Source organism: Lepisosteus oculatus, chromosome 4 (assembly GCF_040954835.1).
Source record: "Lepisosteus oculatus isolate fLepOcu1 chromosome 4, fLepOcu1.hap2, whole genome shotgun sequence".
Classification (NCBI taxonomy): domain Eukaryota; kingdom Metazoa; phylum Chordata; class Actinopteri; order Semionotiformes; family Lepisosteidae; genus Lepisosteus; species Lepisosteus oculatus.
In genome coordinates this window covers 46,410,454-46,428,056 of record NC_090699.1, presented here as the reverse complement: position 1 = coordinate 46,428,056, position 17,603 = coordinate 46,410,454, and the positions used below count along the sequence as shown (strand labels likewise).

General features: G+C 44.4%; 1 protein-coding gene across 3 annotated transcripts; it reads left to right on the top strand.

Moving 5' to 3' along the window:
- On the top strand, positions 1 to 17,268 carry mmrn2a (multimerin 2a). Of its 3 annotated transcripts, none has more exons than XM_015347785.2 (8): positions 1 to 571; positions 6,565 to 6,687; positions 7,150 to 7,256; positions 8,570 to 8,653; positions 9,223 to 9,366; positions 11,465 to 11,808; positions 13,003 to 14,506; positions 15,649 to 17,268. In XM_015347785.2, the coding sequence occupies exons 1-8, from the start codon at positions 297 to 299 to the stop codon at positions 16,053 to 16,055; spliced, it is 2,988 nt and encodes a 995-aa protein (XP_015203271.2). In that variant the 5' UTR covers positions 1 to 296; the 3' UTR covers positions 16,056 to 17,268. The 3 variants fall into 3 exon arrangements, with proteins under 3 accessions (XP_015203271.2, XP_015203270.2, XP_006630956.3); XM_015347784.2 differs by having other exon boundaries at positions 11,444 to 11,808; XM_006630893.3 differs by having other exon boundaries at positions 5 to 571; positions 11,483 to 11,808.
- The last annotated feature ends 335 nt before the right edge of the window (positions 17,269 to 17,603 follow it).

Here is a 17,603-nt window from a genome sequence, read left to right as displayed (position 1 = left end):
TCCAGGGCCAAGGAAAGAGAGAGGAGACCTCCAGTGATTCAGTGCTGTGGAAAGTACAACTAGAATTGTTCCAGGACCTATGACTTTTGCAGGGGAGGCTGGCTGGGGCGGGAGGTTCATTTCCGACCATTGTTGAAGCTGTGAAACCTTACGGCGTAGGGGAGGGGTTTGAAGGAATGGGAGGGGGTACCCAGGATGGGGTGGGGGGAATTAAAGCACTTAAAGCAATCCCTGGAAAAAACAAATAGCAGTCCTACGCAGAGACAAGTTTTGGCAGCTGGCTGAGCAGAGACGACATGGTTGGGAGGATACTCTTGCTCGTTCTGGGACCCTTTTTGGTGCACTCTGACCTCAGGGCTCGGGACCCTGGGATTGAAGATGAGCCCGATGAGGTCATGGGGAAGGGCACCTGGGATAACTTTCCCTCCACCAGGTTCGGACTGCACCATCACACCAGGACACATGGACACCATTCGAATACAGCTGGTCCCAGGGACCCCACAGCAGTGAGGCTGGACACAGCTCCTCCTACTGGAGAAACAGGGGGCACACACCATCCCGCTCGCATAGGGTGAGTTCTGAATTCCTTGGAGACACACGGCTAACACAAAGTCACAATATCACTGTGCGTTTAGGTCATCACGAACGGCAGGGAAGCAGAAGAAATATTAGTACACACCAAAAGAAAGGCTGGCTTACATGTTGAAAAGCAAAAGAAAAAAATAATCTTTTTGTAAATCTGTGTTTGTTACATACCTACATTACAGTGTATGCAGACACTTCTTGATTCACTTGTAATCTTTACTCCAAAGCTGAATCGCTTTTAAATACATTTCAAAAAACTTAATTTGCACATGTTTAATAAAATGTATTAAACTGAATTTACTGTTTAATCAATTTTCCAGTTTCACTGGTGCTAATGATATTGAGTATAGAGTGTATATATACAGTACTGTAGTACAGATCACAAATGGTATTGGTCACGATACTGATTTGATCTGTTTTAAATGTGTTTCTGAAAACAATATATAATCATATATTTAGGAATACATTATAAAAGCTCTTTTGGCAGTTTTTCAGAATCATCAAGTTCTAACAAGACGATGGCCCCAAGAATACAGTACATTTTCAAATATTTTAAGTCCTTACTGTATCAGTTACATTCTTCTGAAGCTGAGGTGGTTGTCATGTACAGAACTAACCTTCTAGAAATCTGTGATCAGTGGGAATTCAGGGTTTTGGAAACTGATTAGCCTGAACATTTGCAATTATACATGTGTTCAGACTGCTGCTTGCATCTCTATGCACACAGGCCCTGGGGACCAGGGAATTTCCTTTCAGTGCTTCTGGTACTGTATACACAACATTCTCTATTCAGTTAAATAGGCATATGTTTCACTTTATGCAACAGTAATCAATTGTAAATTATTATAATCACCAGAACACATTTCCTGTGTTCTTTCTGCTGTGGTCAGTGATCATTTAAGGAGTGGTTATTTAAGGTTTGCAGTCTCTGTTAATGCATATAAATAAGTCTAATCTGCATGGCATCAAATCAATTTTTGTTGTAATACATCTTGGAGTGGCCTGAGTAAAACTACTACAATTATTTCTTTATCAGCAGTTGTACTTACAGTTTTTCCCGTGAAGTAAAGAGCTCAACATTCTTTTTGACTTGCCATTAATTTAATAGCTTACAGCCCTGCAACCCTACAGCTCTGCTTGAGTGCCTCAAGATGTGTGAAGCATTGTTTGGTCACTCTGCGTTAGACTGCTGGGCTGCAGTGTATTTAAGTTTGAATTGATTGCCTCATTTATGCTCCCGTTTAGAGTGCTGGGCTGCAGTATTTTCAGGTTTAGAGTATCAGCAGTGTCCGACAGGCCACAGGTATTGTGGTGTTACAGCTGTTGCAGTCACACTTGTGGGAAAACTGCTCCTACTGTGAAACTCAATTCAGTGACTCCTGTTCACTTTGAATGGGTCCCTCCAGTTAACTGGTCAAGAGCAGGCTGTAGGCAGCAAGGCTGTACTTCTATATAAGGCAGAAACTAGACTGACATCAAGAGTCCAGTGTTCTCAGAATTATTTGTTTAGAAGACACTTATAAAAGATAGCTTTGGTAGCGTTATAACGGATTAGTGGAGGATCTGATAAAAGCAGAATAACTACAAATAAAAGTCTGGGGTATTTGCATGTGAAAAAATTGAATGTGAATATAATTTGCGTGTGAATGTATGTCTTAGTGTCATATCAAATTTACCACATTAAATAATTTAAATTTAACTGCAGGATTGCTCAGAGTAAGTCTCTTGCACTACGCGTAAACTACGCACAACGTTCGCAAAACTAGTCATGGTCTTTTAACTTTTACCATATTTATCATTTCCGTACTGTATGGAAATACTGTAACTTACTGTACTGTAACTATGTATAAAGCAGTTTAAATTTGCACAATTTTCACTACTATAACATTTTCAGGTTGCATTTATATTGACTTTGTAACATTTTTCAGATTGGTAAGACATTCGACAGAGTAAGACAGTATACAGTATGTGTAGTATAGGATATTGTTGTTGAAGCTGACATGTTGTTTTCAACTGGATGACGGCCTGGAAGAGTGCCTCTGAAGTGTCAGTGCTGTCTATGGCCCCCATACGTCAACTCTCCCCTGGATGAGCCATCTATAGGAGCTCCCCTGAAGTGTGCTAATTCTCCCTCCCTCTGCTGTCTTAACAAGGCTTTCAATTAGGATCTTTCTTCCTTCATCTCTCAGACCTAAAACCAAAGCTAAAATGCCCGCCTGCCTGAACGCCCTTTTCATTTTGTATCTCCATGGCAACATTCAAGAGGAAAATGACCTTTTGCTTATTCCACTGATTTTGTTTTTCCTTTGAACTAGAAGACACGACAGTCAGTCTTGTTTAGCTTGGCTTTTGTGTGAAGATGCAAGGTCAGCTGGCCAAGGTCTCTGGGAACAATGGGAACATCCATCTGTGAGCTTGTGTGATCCGACGGAATGTTCCAGAGCATGAGGAGGAAGTGTCAGCCCCACACTGGCGAGAGCCTGCCTTGTACCCCTGGAAATCAGCAGTAATGGTCTTCACCAGTGGTGCATTCTTGTTTGAGAAAGAAACTTGAAACAATTAAACTGGCCAGTATAATGACATTACTGTGGCATGTTGTGGAAGGTAATGCTGGCTGCCTTAGCAAACAGTCGGGGTGACCTCTCCGCTTATGTTCATATCCAACTGAAAAGTTAGAGGCATGTGAGGCAAGCACCAAGAACTTCAGCACAGGATCTTTTTCACAGCTCATTAAGCTTTAAATTGACTGCAGGTTTTATTAGCTGGATTTCTTTTAGTTTCTTTTTGATGAAATCTCAGGTGTGATGAGTTCATGCAGCAGTATTCCCTCTTTAGTGCCTGAGAGACAGCGGTTCCACTCTCTGTCCCCAGATGTGGCAGAGTTCATGTTACAGAGTCAGTGTTGCACAGCTTCTTTAGGGGCCCTTACTTAATAAAGCTTTAATAGAGTGTTGCTCTGCTTCTGCACAAAAGACAGTTCCAGAAATGTTGCATAAGAAGTTCATTTCAAAGACCAATATTATTACTATATGCCACACTGAAAAGGATACAACTTTATCTCATACATTAAACATCTGCTACTCATCTTCAAATCACTGACACAATTTGATTTGATTAATGGCGTGTTTGGATGGAGGCTTCGATGTGCAAGAACACTGTATCCCAGACTGAGGCTGTGCGGAGATATGGAAAATCAAAGGCCCACTAAAGAGATAAGATCTCCTGGATTTGCAGGAGGGCTCTAAGAGTGAAGCAGAATCCATAAAGGCCTCCATCTCCAGTTGGGAAACAGAGCCAGTGCTCAGCGCAGTCTCATGCTCTCAAGAAACAAGAAGAAATCCCTGGCAGCACCCGCTTCCCAACACACACCCCAGGCACTAGACCTCCCTCATCCGTACCATGCTGGCTGGAGCAGAGTCAGATCACTGGCCAACAGTGACAGGGGTTTTCCAAGCAGCCACAGATCAGGATATCGATGTTCCCACTTTTGTGAGAGACCTTAGCCCACTGACCTATGGATAAAGGGAAAAATACATTTTTGAGTTGGTCCCTTTCCCAGGGAATCAACAATCTGCTGCTTAACAATAGCAATTTTGGTATTAGCAGCCTAAATGCCAATGTCCTCCCTTCCCCAAGTCAGGTGGAATAGCTCCTGGAGATGGTGCTGCAATATTCTTTTGAGGCTTCTAAGATGTCCCCTTGACATCTAATTTATTCAGTTGCTTGTTTCCGACCATACTTATTTTCTTTGTTGCATGTTGAATTGTTCCAGCTGTGACTCATTCGTGCTGGGAACATTCCACTTAAACTCAGAGACCATGCTTTCTCAGTCTGTGTTCTTTGGGCTTCTGTTTTAGAATAAATTTACGAAATCTGTAATTGAGTTACTGCTTTTAAACTCTTTTCTTATGGAATTACCACTTATTTTCAGATTTGCCTCTCTGGCATTTACTCATTTTCCACTTGGGAGAGAACAAGACATGTGAGCATATTTGTCCAACACAACACCTGCAGAGCCAGGTCTCACTTGTGTTTGTGTCATGTGGACTCCTCACACAACTCGAACTCCGTGACGCTTGGATCTTACAGATCAATCTTTGTCCAAGTGAGCACTTATATAAAGCTTAAGTCACCCTTAGCTTTGTAAGAGGTAATTCGTGGAGAATAACAAGCAAATGAGATATGGTAGTCCCAGAGACAGTTGGAGATGTCCCCAGTGAAGGAATGTTATCACTGAAAAGGGTTTTGAAAAAAATGCTGAGGTTGTTTATCACATGGCTTAGAAACATTTTAGTTCTCAGCACTTTTGTTTATGTACTGATGTTTAAATGCTGCAGTCTGGGATCAGTGTTATTAATCCACTTAGCTTTGTCACTGTACCACTTGTGCACACATGATCATGATCATCTCAGACGGGCTACTGGAGGACACTGTTAGTCCTTCAGAACCTTCAGGATCATTGGTGTCGATTGGAGGACTGATGCAGATCCTACTGACAAAGCTGATAACTCTCTTGCACTTGGAGAGTCGTCATGTTCTATGGATTCTGGTGTAACCAAATGTACTTAGGAAACCTTGCCAGGCTGAGCTAATGGCAGAGATGAGACTCAAACCTGTGATGTCTGGAATACAGGGTTAAAAAATGCCTTGAACGAGGACTTTTACTGGTTAAGCTACTTGAGGAGGATTCAGTATCCCAGCAATCATGTGACTGTGACTGCCTTGTTATCAGGAGTAGCATTAAACTGTTTTAATTGCATAAGCCAATAACAGAAATGTCACAGAAATCAAGAAATATACTCTTGCATACAATTCATGGTTCATCTGGGATCAAAACACCCTCTCTCTCTTTTCTTGATTAATCTTAAAGTTGAGTGGCTACAGGAATGATGTACTGTAGGCCGCATGCTGATTCCACTCACTCGTGCTGCTGCAGGTGCGAGTACCTTCAGTTGAGCTCACAGCTGCAGGGCGGTGGAGTGTGGGAATCGGCTTTCAGCAGCTGTGAAAAGAACAGGGCAACAATGGTGCCTTTGGAACAAAGCAAGTAACCCCTCTGAAACAGAAAGGCCTGGCAGGGAGAGACGCATTGCGCATGGTGCCCTGGGAGCACTGTGAGATGTGGGGGCAGGGAGAGCAGGTTTACTGATACTGTTGATTGTCTGGGAGGGGGGTCAACACTGCTGATTTCTCCAGTTTGAATGGTGAAATACCACAAGGACACAAGTGGGAACTACATTGAGAACTAAGACCAGGGGGCACTTACTGTAACAAGAAAGTCTGTAACAAGCTCCCTACCCAAGCTGTTGAAAACAACACCATGGCTTCTTTCAAGAAACAGCTGTATGCAATCCTGACAGTTGCCAGCAAACAAAAGAGTGTGCTGAGCAGAGCGGAGGTTGATAACCTTTCTTGTGTTTGTATGGTGTAGAGGGCGTTTGCTAGCTGCTGTATGAGAGTGGCTGTCAGTTGTTGGGAGGGGAAGCAGGTATTGTGTAATCCCTAGGATTCTTATTTGTGAAAATTAAAAAAAAAATTGATCATCCTGTGCTTTTGCACTGCAATGGTGCAGGGAGATTGGTGGACTTGACACATTGTGCAACAGTTTTACATCCAGAGATCACTTTGCCCAATGTGCTAATGACAGCCCTCTCCCGTTGAGTTGAATGTATTATTGTAGAGCATGGCTTCCCACTGATCATCACAGCACAATGTCTTCAGCTCTGGTGTCCCACGTGGAGCAGACAAGCACACAGGGGAAGGTCTGTGGGGAGCGAGCTGAAGGAGATGCTTTTTATTGGCAGTATCAATGCTCACACAGTGAAACTTTTCCAGGTTTACTTAGCTCTTCATCCTACTGAGTGGCACTAAAGAAATTCAGTACACATACTTTGTCCTCTGCTGCTATTGATTACATAAATTCCAAGTGTAATAATAAATGTTTCTACACTGTGGACTGAGCCCTTGTTGTGCCCTCAGGAACTGGTGTACCTTTGTGACCTGGCGCATGGTGACAGTGGCAGTGTCCTGCGGCACAGAGAAGTACACCATCAAAGCACAGAGTCCCTGTCCCATCAGCTCCCCTGGCTGCCAGCTGGTCATGTAAGTGTTTCGTTACACACACTGGTCATATCTGACTCCATATCAGCAGTCTCCCAATTCATAGACAGGAAACAGTTTAGTTGTCCTACTGTTCCTCTTGCAGGACAGCCTACATAACACCCTGTATGATGCGTAGGGCCAGGACACAACTGTGTTGTTCTAATCCTTACTGTGAGTGGTGTTGTGTTTCATTTTCATCTGTTTCCACGTCAAAGCTCTTCACTGTGCTCATTGTGCATCACTTTCCTCATCACTATTATCCACCTTCTGACTGCCCTCCTCATCACTGACCTCCTCCTCCTCACTGTCCTCTTCATCACTACACTCTTCATCCTCCCTTCCTCCTCCTCATGGCCCCCTCTAGGAAGAGACAGGTCTGTGCAGCAGTGTTGACAGACAGGAGCCGTGCGGTTCAGTGCCAGTTCAGCTGGATTGATGATGATGCTGTCTGTGTGCTGCCAGGTACAAGCTGTCCACGAGGCCCTTGTACAAAGAGGAGCAGAAGGCCGTGTCTTTTCTGGAGTGGCGCTGCTGTCCAGGACATGGTGGGCATGAGTGTGAGGACACAGGTACAACTCCGTCTCTCTCAGCAGCTTACCGTACAGCAGGGGACTGTCATCAAACATTAACATAGCACTTTATTTTACAATGATCCAGCACTCGGACACCAGTGGTCTCCATCACTACCTGTAGTTCTTGTACGACTAATGCAACAAAATATTTTGTTCAGTTAAGTAATGGAAAACCAGGACATTATGTCTCACTTTAGGACATGCAAAGGCTGAAATTCCTGTTTTATAAAACTGTTCAATGGCATTTGTATTGGTGCAAACTATTGTCAACCAGGAAGAGTCAGGTTCTACAATAAGTGATTTGTTGTTAATAATTGTTGTAAATATTAATGTTAATAAAGCATTAATAATTGCTTACCCTTATATAGCACTTTTCTGGACACTCCACTTAAAGCGCTTTACAGCTAATGGGGACAGGTAATAGCCCAGAGTTTGCAGGTCACAAGTTTTTTGTTAGCTGAGGAGTGGTGAGGAACTACTTGAGGCAGGCAGAGACTGTTTTCATTACTGCAATAGTAATAATTATTAATAATAATAATTCCTTACACTTATATAGTTATTTATTATTCATTATAAGGTTGCTGCTGGAAGAGGTGTTAGTGAGGCCAGCAGGGGGTGCTCACCATGCAGTCTGTGTGGGTCCTAATGCCCCAGCACAGTGATGGAGACACTATACTGTAAAAAGGTGCTGTCCTTTGCACGAGACGTAAAATCGAGGTCCTGACTTTCTGCAGTCATTAAAAACCCCAGGGCCTTGCTCTAAAAGAGTACGGGTGTTAACCCAGTGTCCTGGCCACATTTTCCCACTGGCTTTTACCAGTCATGGCTTCCTAATATCCCAAACTATGACCTGGATTCATCCCTCTGTTCTCCTCCCCACTGATAGCTGTGTGGCAAGTGTACTGGCGCACTATGGCTGCTGTTGCATCATCCAGGTGGAGCTACATATTGGTGGTGGTGGAGGGGATCCCCATTACTTGTAAAAGCACTTTGAGTGAAGTGTCCAGAAAAGTGCTATTTAAGTGTAAGAAATTATTATTATTAATCATACTGTCAACACTGTCAACGTGGGCCTGCTCACTCAGGAGCTTGGAGTCTATGGGCAGTCACTGATCAAGACAAAATGGAAATTGGAGTAAATGTGACGACACAATGAGGGTATTTCCCTGCCAGACGTTTGTCTATAAATAACACATTTCTATACTGTGTGGAAGACTTGCAGTCTGCAATGTTTTCTGTGACCATAAATAACTAGAGTCCAAGGTATTTTGGGGGCTCTGTTTGAATTCATTGCTCTCTCTCTATTGCAGTTCCAGATGTCACTCATGCCTCACATCCCAGAGATCAGACAACAGGAAGCAAACTGCCGGACATTGATGATGCTCGAATCCCAGGTACTTCTGCTTGTTGAACTTCTTGTTTATCTCTGCAGGGCAGGGGTCCGCCAGCCCCCAGCCCTCCTTCCAACAAACAGAGGAAGTGCAGAGCCTGGGGGAAGGGCTTTGAGAAGACTGGCTGATTGTGTGAAGGCCCTATATATAGGGCAAAGGAAAGGGTGTGCAGCCTGTTCCCAGGGCTGCTATGGAGGCACAATGGGGCTGAAAGGAAGTGCCTGCCTGATGTACACATGCAGCCACAACAGAAACTGACATGTAAGAGCTTCAGACACAACAGAAAGAACTGGGTGTTCCTCTATGTTGTAAAAAAACTTGAGCACTTTAAGTGAAAGATTCTCAGGCAGCGCAAAAAGACATTCCCTACATCTTGCTCCTCTTCCCATAGTGCTGCACCGTTATACTGAGCAACTGAACACAGTGCGCCAAACTACTGAACACATCAGTGTAGCACAAACACTGTGCTACTGAACATACTACAGCCCAGCACACTGACACTGTGCTACTGAACAGATCACAGCCCAGGGTTTGTGGCTACGTTTCCCTTGTACCTTCATGTTTATCTACAGGTGTTCAGGAAGCTCCACAGATGACTGGGGATCCAAACTCTGAACAGAACGATGTTCAGCTTCCTATCACACAGCTGCAAGATGTGCACCGACCACAAAGAGAAAACAGCACTGTCATAGACTCCTCACACCACAACAAAACCGGTACGCCATCTGACAAATACATGTGCATCTGAAATCACATGCAGCAAAAATCTATTCATTTGAATTTTTTAATCATTGTTTAATAACAAAAATTGTTATTATATGAACAGGTAAAGGTTTGTTCCATGCTGAAAGGTAAAGAAAAGAAAGTTTTTGCTGTGGAGCCTCCTTCAGGTGTGAGGGAGAAACAGAAAGTAGCATAGGAAAAGGAAAGGAAAACGAAATTTGCTTTCCACACCTTTTCTCCTTTTCTCCATGAGCTTAGACACTCATTCTCACCCGTTGTATGTCCATGATATTGGACCCATGCTCATGTCCTCGCTGCTCCCCTTCTTACCTGCTCTGCCTTTTGTTCTCCTATGACTTCATTGCTACTTTCCCTCGCTCCCTCACACCAGAAAAAGGCTCCACGTCCGAAACTTTTTTACCTTTCAGCATGTCATAAACCTTTACCTGTTCCTTTGCAGCCTACAGATGCTGATGCAGCTACCTACTTGAAGTGGTATACTTCTGTATAGCTCATTCCAGTGGTGTACTATAAAAGAACAAATTAAACTTTAATGTAAGAGTAAGTGTCATGGCAAACTGGATCCTGGCGACAAGCCTGGGGTAGAAGGAGCAAGTGCACCCTGGCCGGAGTGAATGGCAGGGCACCCATACATTCACACTCACAGACAATTCTAAGAGGTGGGAGGAAACCGGAGCACCTGGAGGAATCCCAAGTGAACATGGAGCCCAAGCCCAGAATCAAACCAGTACCCTGAATTACAGAGCAGTTACAGCACTAACAATCAGCTGTCTACTGTACATCCTGTAAGAATGATGTAAGCAAACATCGCAACCCCAGATGTGCTGCTCCTGAGGAGCCTGCATCAGTGTGTCACAGGGTAAGATGTGCTTCACATCTCAGGAAATCCTTTCTTTCTCTCCTGGAAGAGCAGTTGGAAATATTATGACACAATCACCACAGTTCTGACACAGCAGCCCCTTTTGCAGCCTACATCAGGCTGGAGAAGAACCAGCAGCTGCTGCTTAAAAAAGATCATTCTTCAGTCATATTGCTGTATAAAAACTAAGCAGTGCAGAAAATCCATTTTCCATTTCACTGTAGTCAAGATTAAATTGATCAAGCCTACGGCACTCCATCATCCTTGCTGTCTCGCAGAGCCATTCCTCTGGCTTTTTCTGAACTGGAAGTGCAAGACTCCACCCAGATGCGAGACTGGTGCAGGTAACCCTCATGTGCACTACCATGTGGCCACACTCATGAGCTCATGTAGCCTGTCTGTGGAGCTGTGGCTGAAACCTGTCAGTCAACATCCCTGCACCACTGCTGTGTCCCTGGAGTGTCAGCCATAGCCACGACAAAAATGCAGATGATTACATAAGCTTATATCCCTTTGAGTTACTGCAATCTCCTGAATATTACTTCCGTTACCAAACAGCTAAGGTACACAAAAGCTTTCATGAAAGGCTAATGGTGTCTTGCGCCACAGAGAAAACATGCCCACCAGGGGACAAGAGAGTTGCTGTCCGAGTTGGCGGCCTCTGCTGCAGTGGAGAGAAAGCAGAGAGCACACGTCCCACAGCCAAGGGATCTAGTTACAGTCGGATTGCTTTCCTCTCTCCCCGAGCAGGGCAAGGAAAACCCAATGCTCCCTTATGGGAAGGAGCTGGGTCTCACAAGAGCAGCAACAACCTGGATGCAGTGGCATATCCAGTTATGAAATATGAAATGAACATGCATTGTGCCTCTGCTTAAAGGAGACAACGAAAAGAGGATGATGGAAGAAATTATATTCCCAATTAGATACGCAAACAGTTTTAGGATTAAAAGCTTTATTGTGCTGAGTAACAGAGTATTGCCATATCTACCTGAGCACATACAGTATATTATCAGCAGTAAGATGGGCTACCCCCAGCTGCTCCAGCCAGCCCAGGAGTGTCAACAGATACTCAAAAGGTATTGTCCTTCTGTTCAACTAGAGGGATACCAGACTCCAACCCTAAAAACTGTTTGTTTGTGACTGAAGCACATGTTAGCTCTAAGCCTGTGGAGTGTGGCTCTCCCTTGCAGTGCCTGTGGGTGTTTCTCCAGTCTCTCCATCCCCCCCAGACTGGCTCGGGATGCTGCCCCTTCCCCAGCTGACAGCCCTGCTGATGGCACAACTGCAGCCCATTCTGGACGGCTTCAACTCGAGCCTACAGCGCCTCTCCCAGGACATGGCAGAGCTGCGGCAGGAGAGGGGGGGGGCAGGCGGCTTCGAGTCCAAGTTGGAGGAGAGCTTCAACCAGATCGACCAGCTGAGAGAGCAGCTGAGATCTAGCCAGGACATCCTGGAGCAGCAGCGGCACTCCCAGCAGGCCTTGCTGCACTACAACCTTACCACTATGAAGATGGACACTGACGCCAAGATCAAACGCAGCCAGAAGACATTGCAGGTGAGGACAGATGAGACCTCCACGCTTCCAGAATGAATTATTTAACCATTGCTGACAAAGCATGCAATCTATTTTCTAGACGTAAAACAGACAAATTGAGATGTTAATCGAGAGGAGATAAAACAATTGTAATTGACAACGAACAGATGAAGTGTGTAGAATTACAGTTCTGTCAGCCACAAACCTGTATATCTGTACATTCAAAACTGACATGGTTAATCCTACTGAAACAGAAATACAAAAGTGTAACCAAACTCTTTGCAAAACTATATCACCATATGTAAAGATGCTCATGAGAAGTCCTGTAATCCATAACACATGCAAAACAGATTACTAATGCAGCACACTTTCAGGAGAAGCTTGTCTAGGCTTGTCATTTAAGAATCTTTAACTCACATTGATGAGAATTTCAGAAAAACCTGATAGCTCAAGGTAAACTGCACAAGTAGCCCAAAGTGACATGTTTCACATTTTACAATATCAAGACTAACAGAGGCAAGTGTCCTGTACTCCTCACTATTAACATTGTTCATTCCTCTCTACACATCCAGACAGAAGATTTTTTTTGTAGTGCAAAACACATCGGGGCTGTTTGATTAAATTAACACAAAATGGCTATAGTTTCTCCACAAAGAAGAAAAACTGAAAACATGAGAACGATTTTATGTGTCTAAGACTTCTGCAGAGCTCCTTGAAAGACGTTGCATTTGGGTTGCTTCCTCTCCAATACTGATTTCACAACAAGCCTTAAAGAGCACCTGATCAAAAAGCTGGTCTTGAGTTTTTTCAGATTTTTTTTAATGAAAGTTACATTGTTAAAGATCTGAAATAAACATGTTTTGGTGAACTCATTTAGAACCTCAACATTCAAATACATAACCATCTACTGTATATGGTTACAAGCTGCATCATGGCTTTATTAGACCACTCACGCTGTCGCTCTCATGTAATAATAATAATTGCTTACACTTATATAGCGCTTTTCTGGACACTCCACTCAAAGCGCTTTACAGGTAATGGGGACTCCCCTCCACCACCACCAATGTGCAGCATCCACCTGGATGATGCGACGGCAGCCATAGTGCGCCAGAACGCTCACCACACATCAGCTATCAGTGGGGAGGAGAGCAGAGTAATGTAGCCAATTCATAGACAAAGACTTATCACACCTGCTTTCTTTGTGTTACCTGGAAGGTCAACTTGCAGGCACTCAACGCCTCCATTGCAGAGGTGAAGCGAGAGCAGGAGAGTCTGGGGCAGGAGCCTGAGGGAAAGGAAATGGAGCCTGATGTTTGGGAAGCCATCAGAGAGCTGAACCAGACAGTAGTTGAGAACACAGAGGTGGTCAGCAATCTCCAGGAGGACCAAGAGCTCTCTGAAGTCAACATGAAGGACCTCCAGAGGGGCTTCCGGAGTCTGAAAGACCAATTTGAAGAAACTGTCAAAGACCTGAGGGTCATGTTCATGGAAACTGGCCTCATCGTGGCTGAAGCTAAGCAGGATGTGCTCAATCGCGTGAATGAGCTGGCCCAGAACTGCACTGAGTACGAAAACCAGTTGGAGAGCATGGAGAGCGACATCGACTACCTTTTTGTCCAGATTTACAAGAACACATCCCAGGGCTGTGACTGTGCTAGGCTGCAAAGAGAGATCTCCGCACTGGAACACAATTTAAAGCACATCACAAATCTGGCCAAGGAGAAAAATGTAGCTCTGGAAGAAGATGGGGAAATGCAGGAGGTCTGGAGGGCTAAGTGGAGCAGTTTGGTAGAGGACCTTCAACAGGGCCTGCAGCAAGTTCAACACTCTGTGGCCTTTGAGCAAGACAGAAGCAGGTCTCTGCTCCTTAACATCTCCCAACTACATGTGACCTTCCGGAAGATCCACCAGGAGCTCACCAGCCTGCAGGAGACAGACAATCAAAGGGTGAGTGAGACCAAACGCCTCTCCAGCTCTTTTGGGTCACTCTTGAAGGATGCGGTTAGACATACAGACGTCCTGGAGCTCCTCCTGGGGATGGAGGTCTTGGAGTTCATTAAAAAACCACCACAGGACACTGACAAGTACTCCTTTCCCGCTCTCCATGCAAAGCTGCGTGAAATGCAAGAGGAGATTCAGAGCCAGAACCTGAGTTTGTTAACTCTTAAGAAGATGTTAGAGAGCGAAGAGCAGGGAGACCCAGGCGCAGACACTGGAGCTGAACTGGCAGATCAGACAACCAGAGGCCTAGCAAGAAGGAGTGGGGACCACAGGCCATCAGATCTCCCAGAGTCCCCTATGCGAGACCGTCCTGATGATTCTGGTAGTGACCCTTGGGCCCTGGAGAAGCTGGTGCAAGTCCTGGGTGGCCGGGTCAGCACATTAGAGAAGCAGCAGTGCCTCTCTTGCTGCGACTGCGCTGAAAATACTGCCCCCACTGGCAAGGTGGGAGAACTGCAGGCGGCTGTGGATTCACTTCGTGGACACCTGAAGGATCATGTCCAGGTCTTCCACAGCATCTTTCGGAATGTTGAGGGACTTGCTGCCTCCAACTCCACACTGGACCTGGACAGACTATGGGGGTTAGTAAAGAGGAAAGAGAAAAAGAGAAAGAGGGGGCGCCACCAGGAGAGAGAAGAAGAGGATCCACACAGGGGCCACAGAGGAGGCAGAGCCCCCTTGATCCGCAGCAAGAAGGATGCGGCCCTGGAACCCCCAGGTAACCTGCAGTTAGCCTAAAAACACTTTCAAATGTTTTTCTCATACAGCAACAGTCGCAAATCCCCAGTAATAGTATGGAGGGCAATACATATTAAGTTAAAATTAATGGCATAAAAGTGTATAAATTAGATTAACTTATGTCGATGTTGTCATTAGGTTTACATTGAAATCTCACATCACTGTCTTTTTAAACATGGAATAGCCATATGTTGCACTGAAATTATCCTGATGCTTTAAAAGCTGACGCAAAACATTAGGCTTCCATGGTTATGAAACTTTCCTTTTGAACCCATTTTTAAGACAAAATCGCCCTCTGGTGGACAAGTTGATATCAACCAGGTTTATCTTTCTTTTATTGCCAAAATACAAATCCTTTTAAGAGCATTTACATCATGATTTAATCCTTCTCTTCTCATTTTCAAGAGATGCTCTCTTAACCTTCAAGTAAATTCTGAGATGAACATCTTTGAAATGTATCATTTAAAATTAACTGAGGCTACATAATCAGGAAAACAATTTACAAATAAATGTGATGTTCCACGTTAGCCTTATTTTTAAATGGAAAGATATGGGCATTCAAGCTAACGCATGCATGCATGAGAATTAAGAACTAGCTGACTTTGCATAACAGGGGTACAGGTCAGAGAAGCCCTAAACGGAGGTGTCCACATCAGGGTTACACTAAAGCCATGATGAGACAGGACAAATCAGAGCAAACAGTATGCTAAACGCCAGTGGGAAACTTGATCGGGAAATGGAAGAATGTCAGGCTGTCAGTACCCAGTAAAGAATAGTCCTCACAGTGCCGGACTGATCTGGGGCAATAGCAAAGAGGTCTGATTGCCTAGAAAAAGAAACTATACATTCAAAAACCTACCTTGTAAATTGGCAGATGTGCCACAAGAAGGGCAAATCAACGTAGCACTATACTCAACAGAGCAGCATTTCCACACCCCAGGGAAGCAACACTGCTAACCTGCACAGTCCTCAGCATCACACCACTGGGATACGGGATTGTAGCCCCATGGTTCGGCAACATCCCCAGGCTCCCTGGTACCAGCAGGAGAGCAGCCTGTGCCGCGTATGAGTGGGTTAAGATCAGTGCTGGTGGGTTTGTCCTAACTGTGCTCCTCTCCTCAGGGATCCTGCGGCCAGTGCCCGAGTCGCCTGTGATGTTCCTTGCTAGAACCCAGGATGGCACCAACCAGGCAGGCGCGGTGCTGTTCGAGAGGGTGGTGCTGAACCGTGGGCAGGCCTACTCGCCCAGGACAGGGGTGTTCTGGGTGCCCGCTGACGGGGTGTACCTCTTTGTGGTGACTGTTGACTTCGGAGTGGGTGCTTCATTGGGTCACCTGAAGAAGGGGGATGTGGTTGTGGCCACCTTGCACCAGAACCAGAAGAGACCAGCTGGGCCCATGACCCGAGTGTGCCTTCTTGAGCTGGCCCTGGGAGAGCAGGTCAACTTTGAGCTCGTTCAGGGGTCTGTGGAGAACAACCACCAGATGGACAACACGTTTGGGGGATTTCTTCTTTTTAGAACAACTTGACGTGCTCGGCTAGTCAAGACTTGCACAGGACAGAAGCATCTGCACACTTAAATTCCGTGTTTAAGCCAATCCAAGGATGCCAAGCTAGCTCCAGAATAACATTGTACCACAAAAAGGGTATCTGGCAGAATGTATCCATTGCTGTGAACTGTATGGGAAGCAACTGTTATGCTACAACTCTTCCATGAAACTTTGTCATGAAACAAGGTATGAATTGGGAGCTGTATCAGCATGTCTTGGCTACAAAGGAGCAAGCAGAGGTTAATTCCAGGCTGAAAAGTAAGGAGAAGAAACATTTTAGTAGTGGAGCCGTCTTCAGGTGTGTGAAGGCTTGAAGGTGTGAAGACCTGAAGATGACTCACCAAATGTTGCTTCTTCCTGCTTTTCAGCCTGGAATGAATCTTTCCTTGTTCTTAAATTAAACATCTGTTTAAACATTCTAAACATTTATCTTAAACTCTATCTCATTTATCAGATTTTATTTTGAAGGAGCAGAGATACTTCTACATTGTTAAAATAGAAGCTTCCAGAGGTAGTCTTGGTTTGTCTTTTCTGTGTGAAATGCTCCCATAAGGCATTCACATCCTAACTGCTTCATCTAATTCAGGGTCACGGGGAAGCTGGAGCCTATCCCAGCAAGTTATGGGTGCAAGATGGGGTGCAATATAATTCAAAATCAATGTGTTTTTTCTTTTTCTCCATACAACCTACCAGAAATATTCATCACAAAATTGAAGGAACTACTATAAAGAATAGACAAAATCCTTTCTTTTAGCCCAGACAATGCATTCTATCTACTTTGTCCCATAAAAATATTTTAAAAAACTTTGCTGGTCTGGCAGAGATTCCTGTACAGATTCTGCATTCTGCCAAATCCTTATCCATTTAACATATCGAGAGCTGCTTTTAGTCCAGTAAGTACACTGGGCTCCTGCAAAACAATGGACTTATTTTCTTGTGCTTGAATAATTAATTGACTCCAAACTTTCAAATGCTTATTGTTAGGTAACTAGTATAAATGGAGAAATTTGTATGTGGTATATGATGGCGAAAAAATAATTGAATACACTCAGTCCCGCAGGCAGGGCTTATACTGTTTCGCATGCACTACCACTTCTGGGCAGAAGAGGGAGCTGTATACTTAACGCTTACAGTTGCACAAAGTAAAGGCTTGCTTTGTCTAAACAAATAAATAGAGATCTATATCATTTTACATCTTGTGTGCTAATTCATTGGTAGGGAGGATTCCTGTTGCACAAGGACTCAGTTATTTCAGTGTGAAGAGTACAGTAAACAAGAAAGAATCTATTTCTGCACATCTGGGAATATTGCACCCTCCATCTATTGCTTCAGCTACCAGCGAAAGTAAAGGCGGCTTATCATCGAATGGATGAATACAAGCCTGCAGACAGTTTGTTCACTGAATAGTTATGGCTGTGAAATGACAATAGTAAAATGTTCATGAAGCTAAAATCTAGAATTTCTAAAATTGCTTACAATTGCACTGTGGATATTTGAGGTGTTACTCAAAGGTGGTACTTGCAGCTT

Bases quoted from the DNA above. Each gene is read 5' to 3' on its own strand.
- mmrn2a (XM_015347784.2), top strand. From the start codon at position 297: ATGGTTGGGAGGATACTCTTGCTCGTTCTGGGACCCTTTTTGGTGCAC. The intron at 572-6,564 runs GTGAGTTCTGAA...TTGTGCCCTCAG, and splicing joins CACCATCCCGCTCGCATAGG to GAACTGGTGTACCTTTGTGA. The intron at 6,688-7,149 runs GTAAGTGTTTCG...GTGTGCTGCCAG, and splicing joins CCTGGCTGCCAGCTGGTCAT to GTACAAGCTGTCCACGAGGC.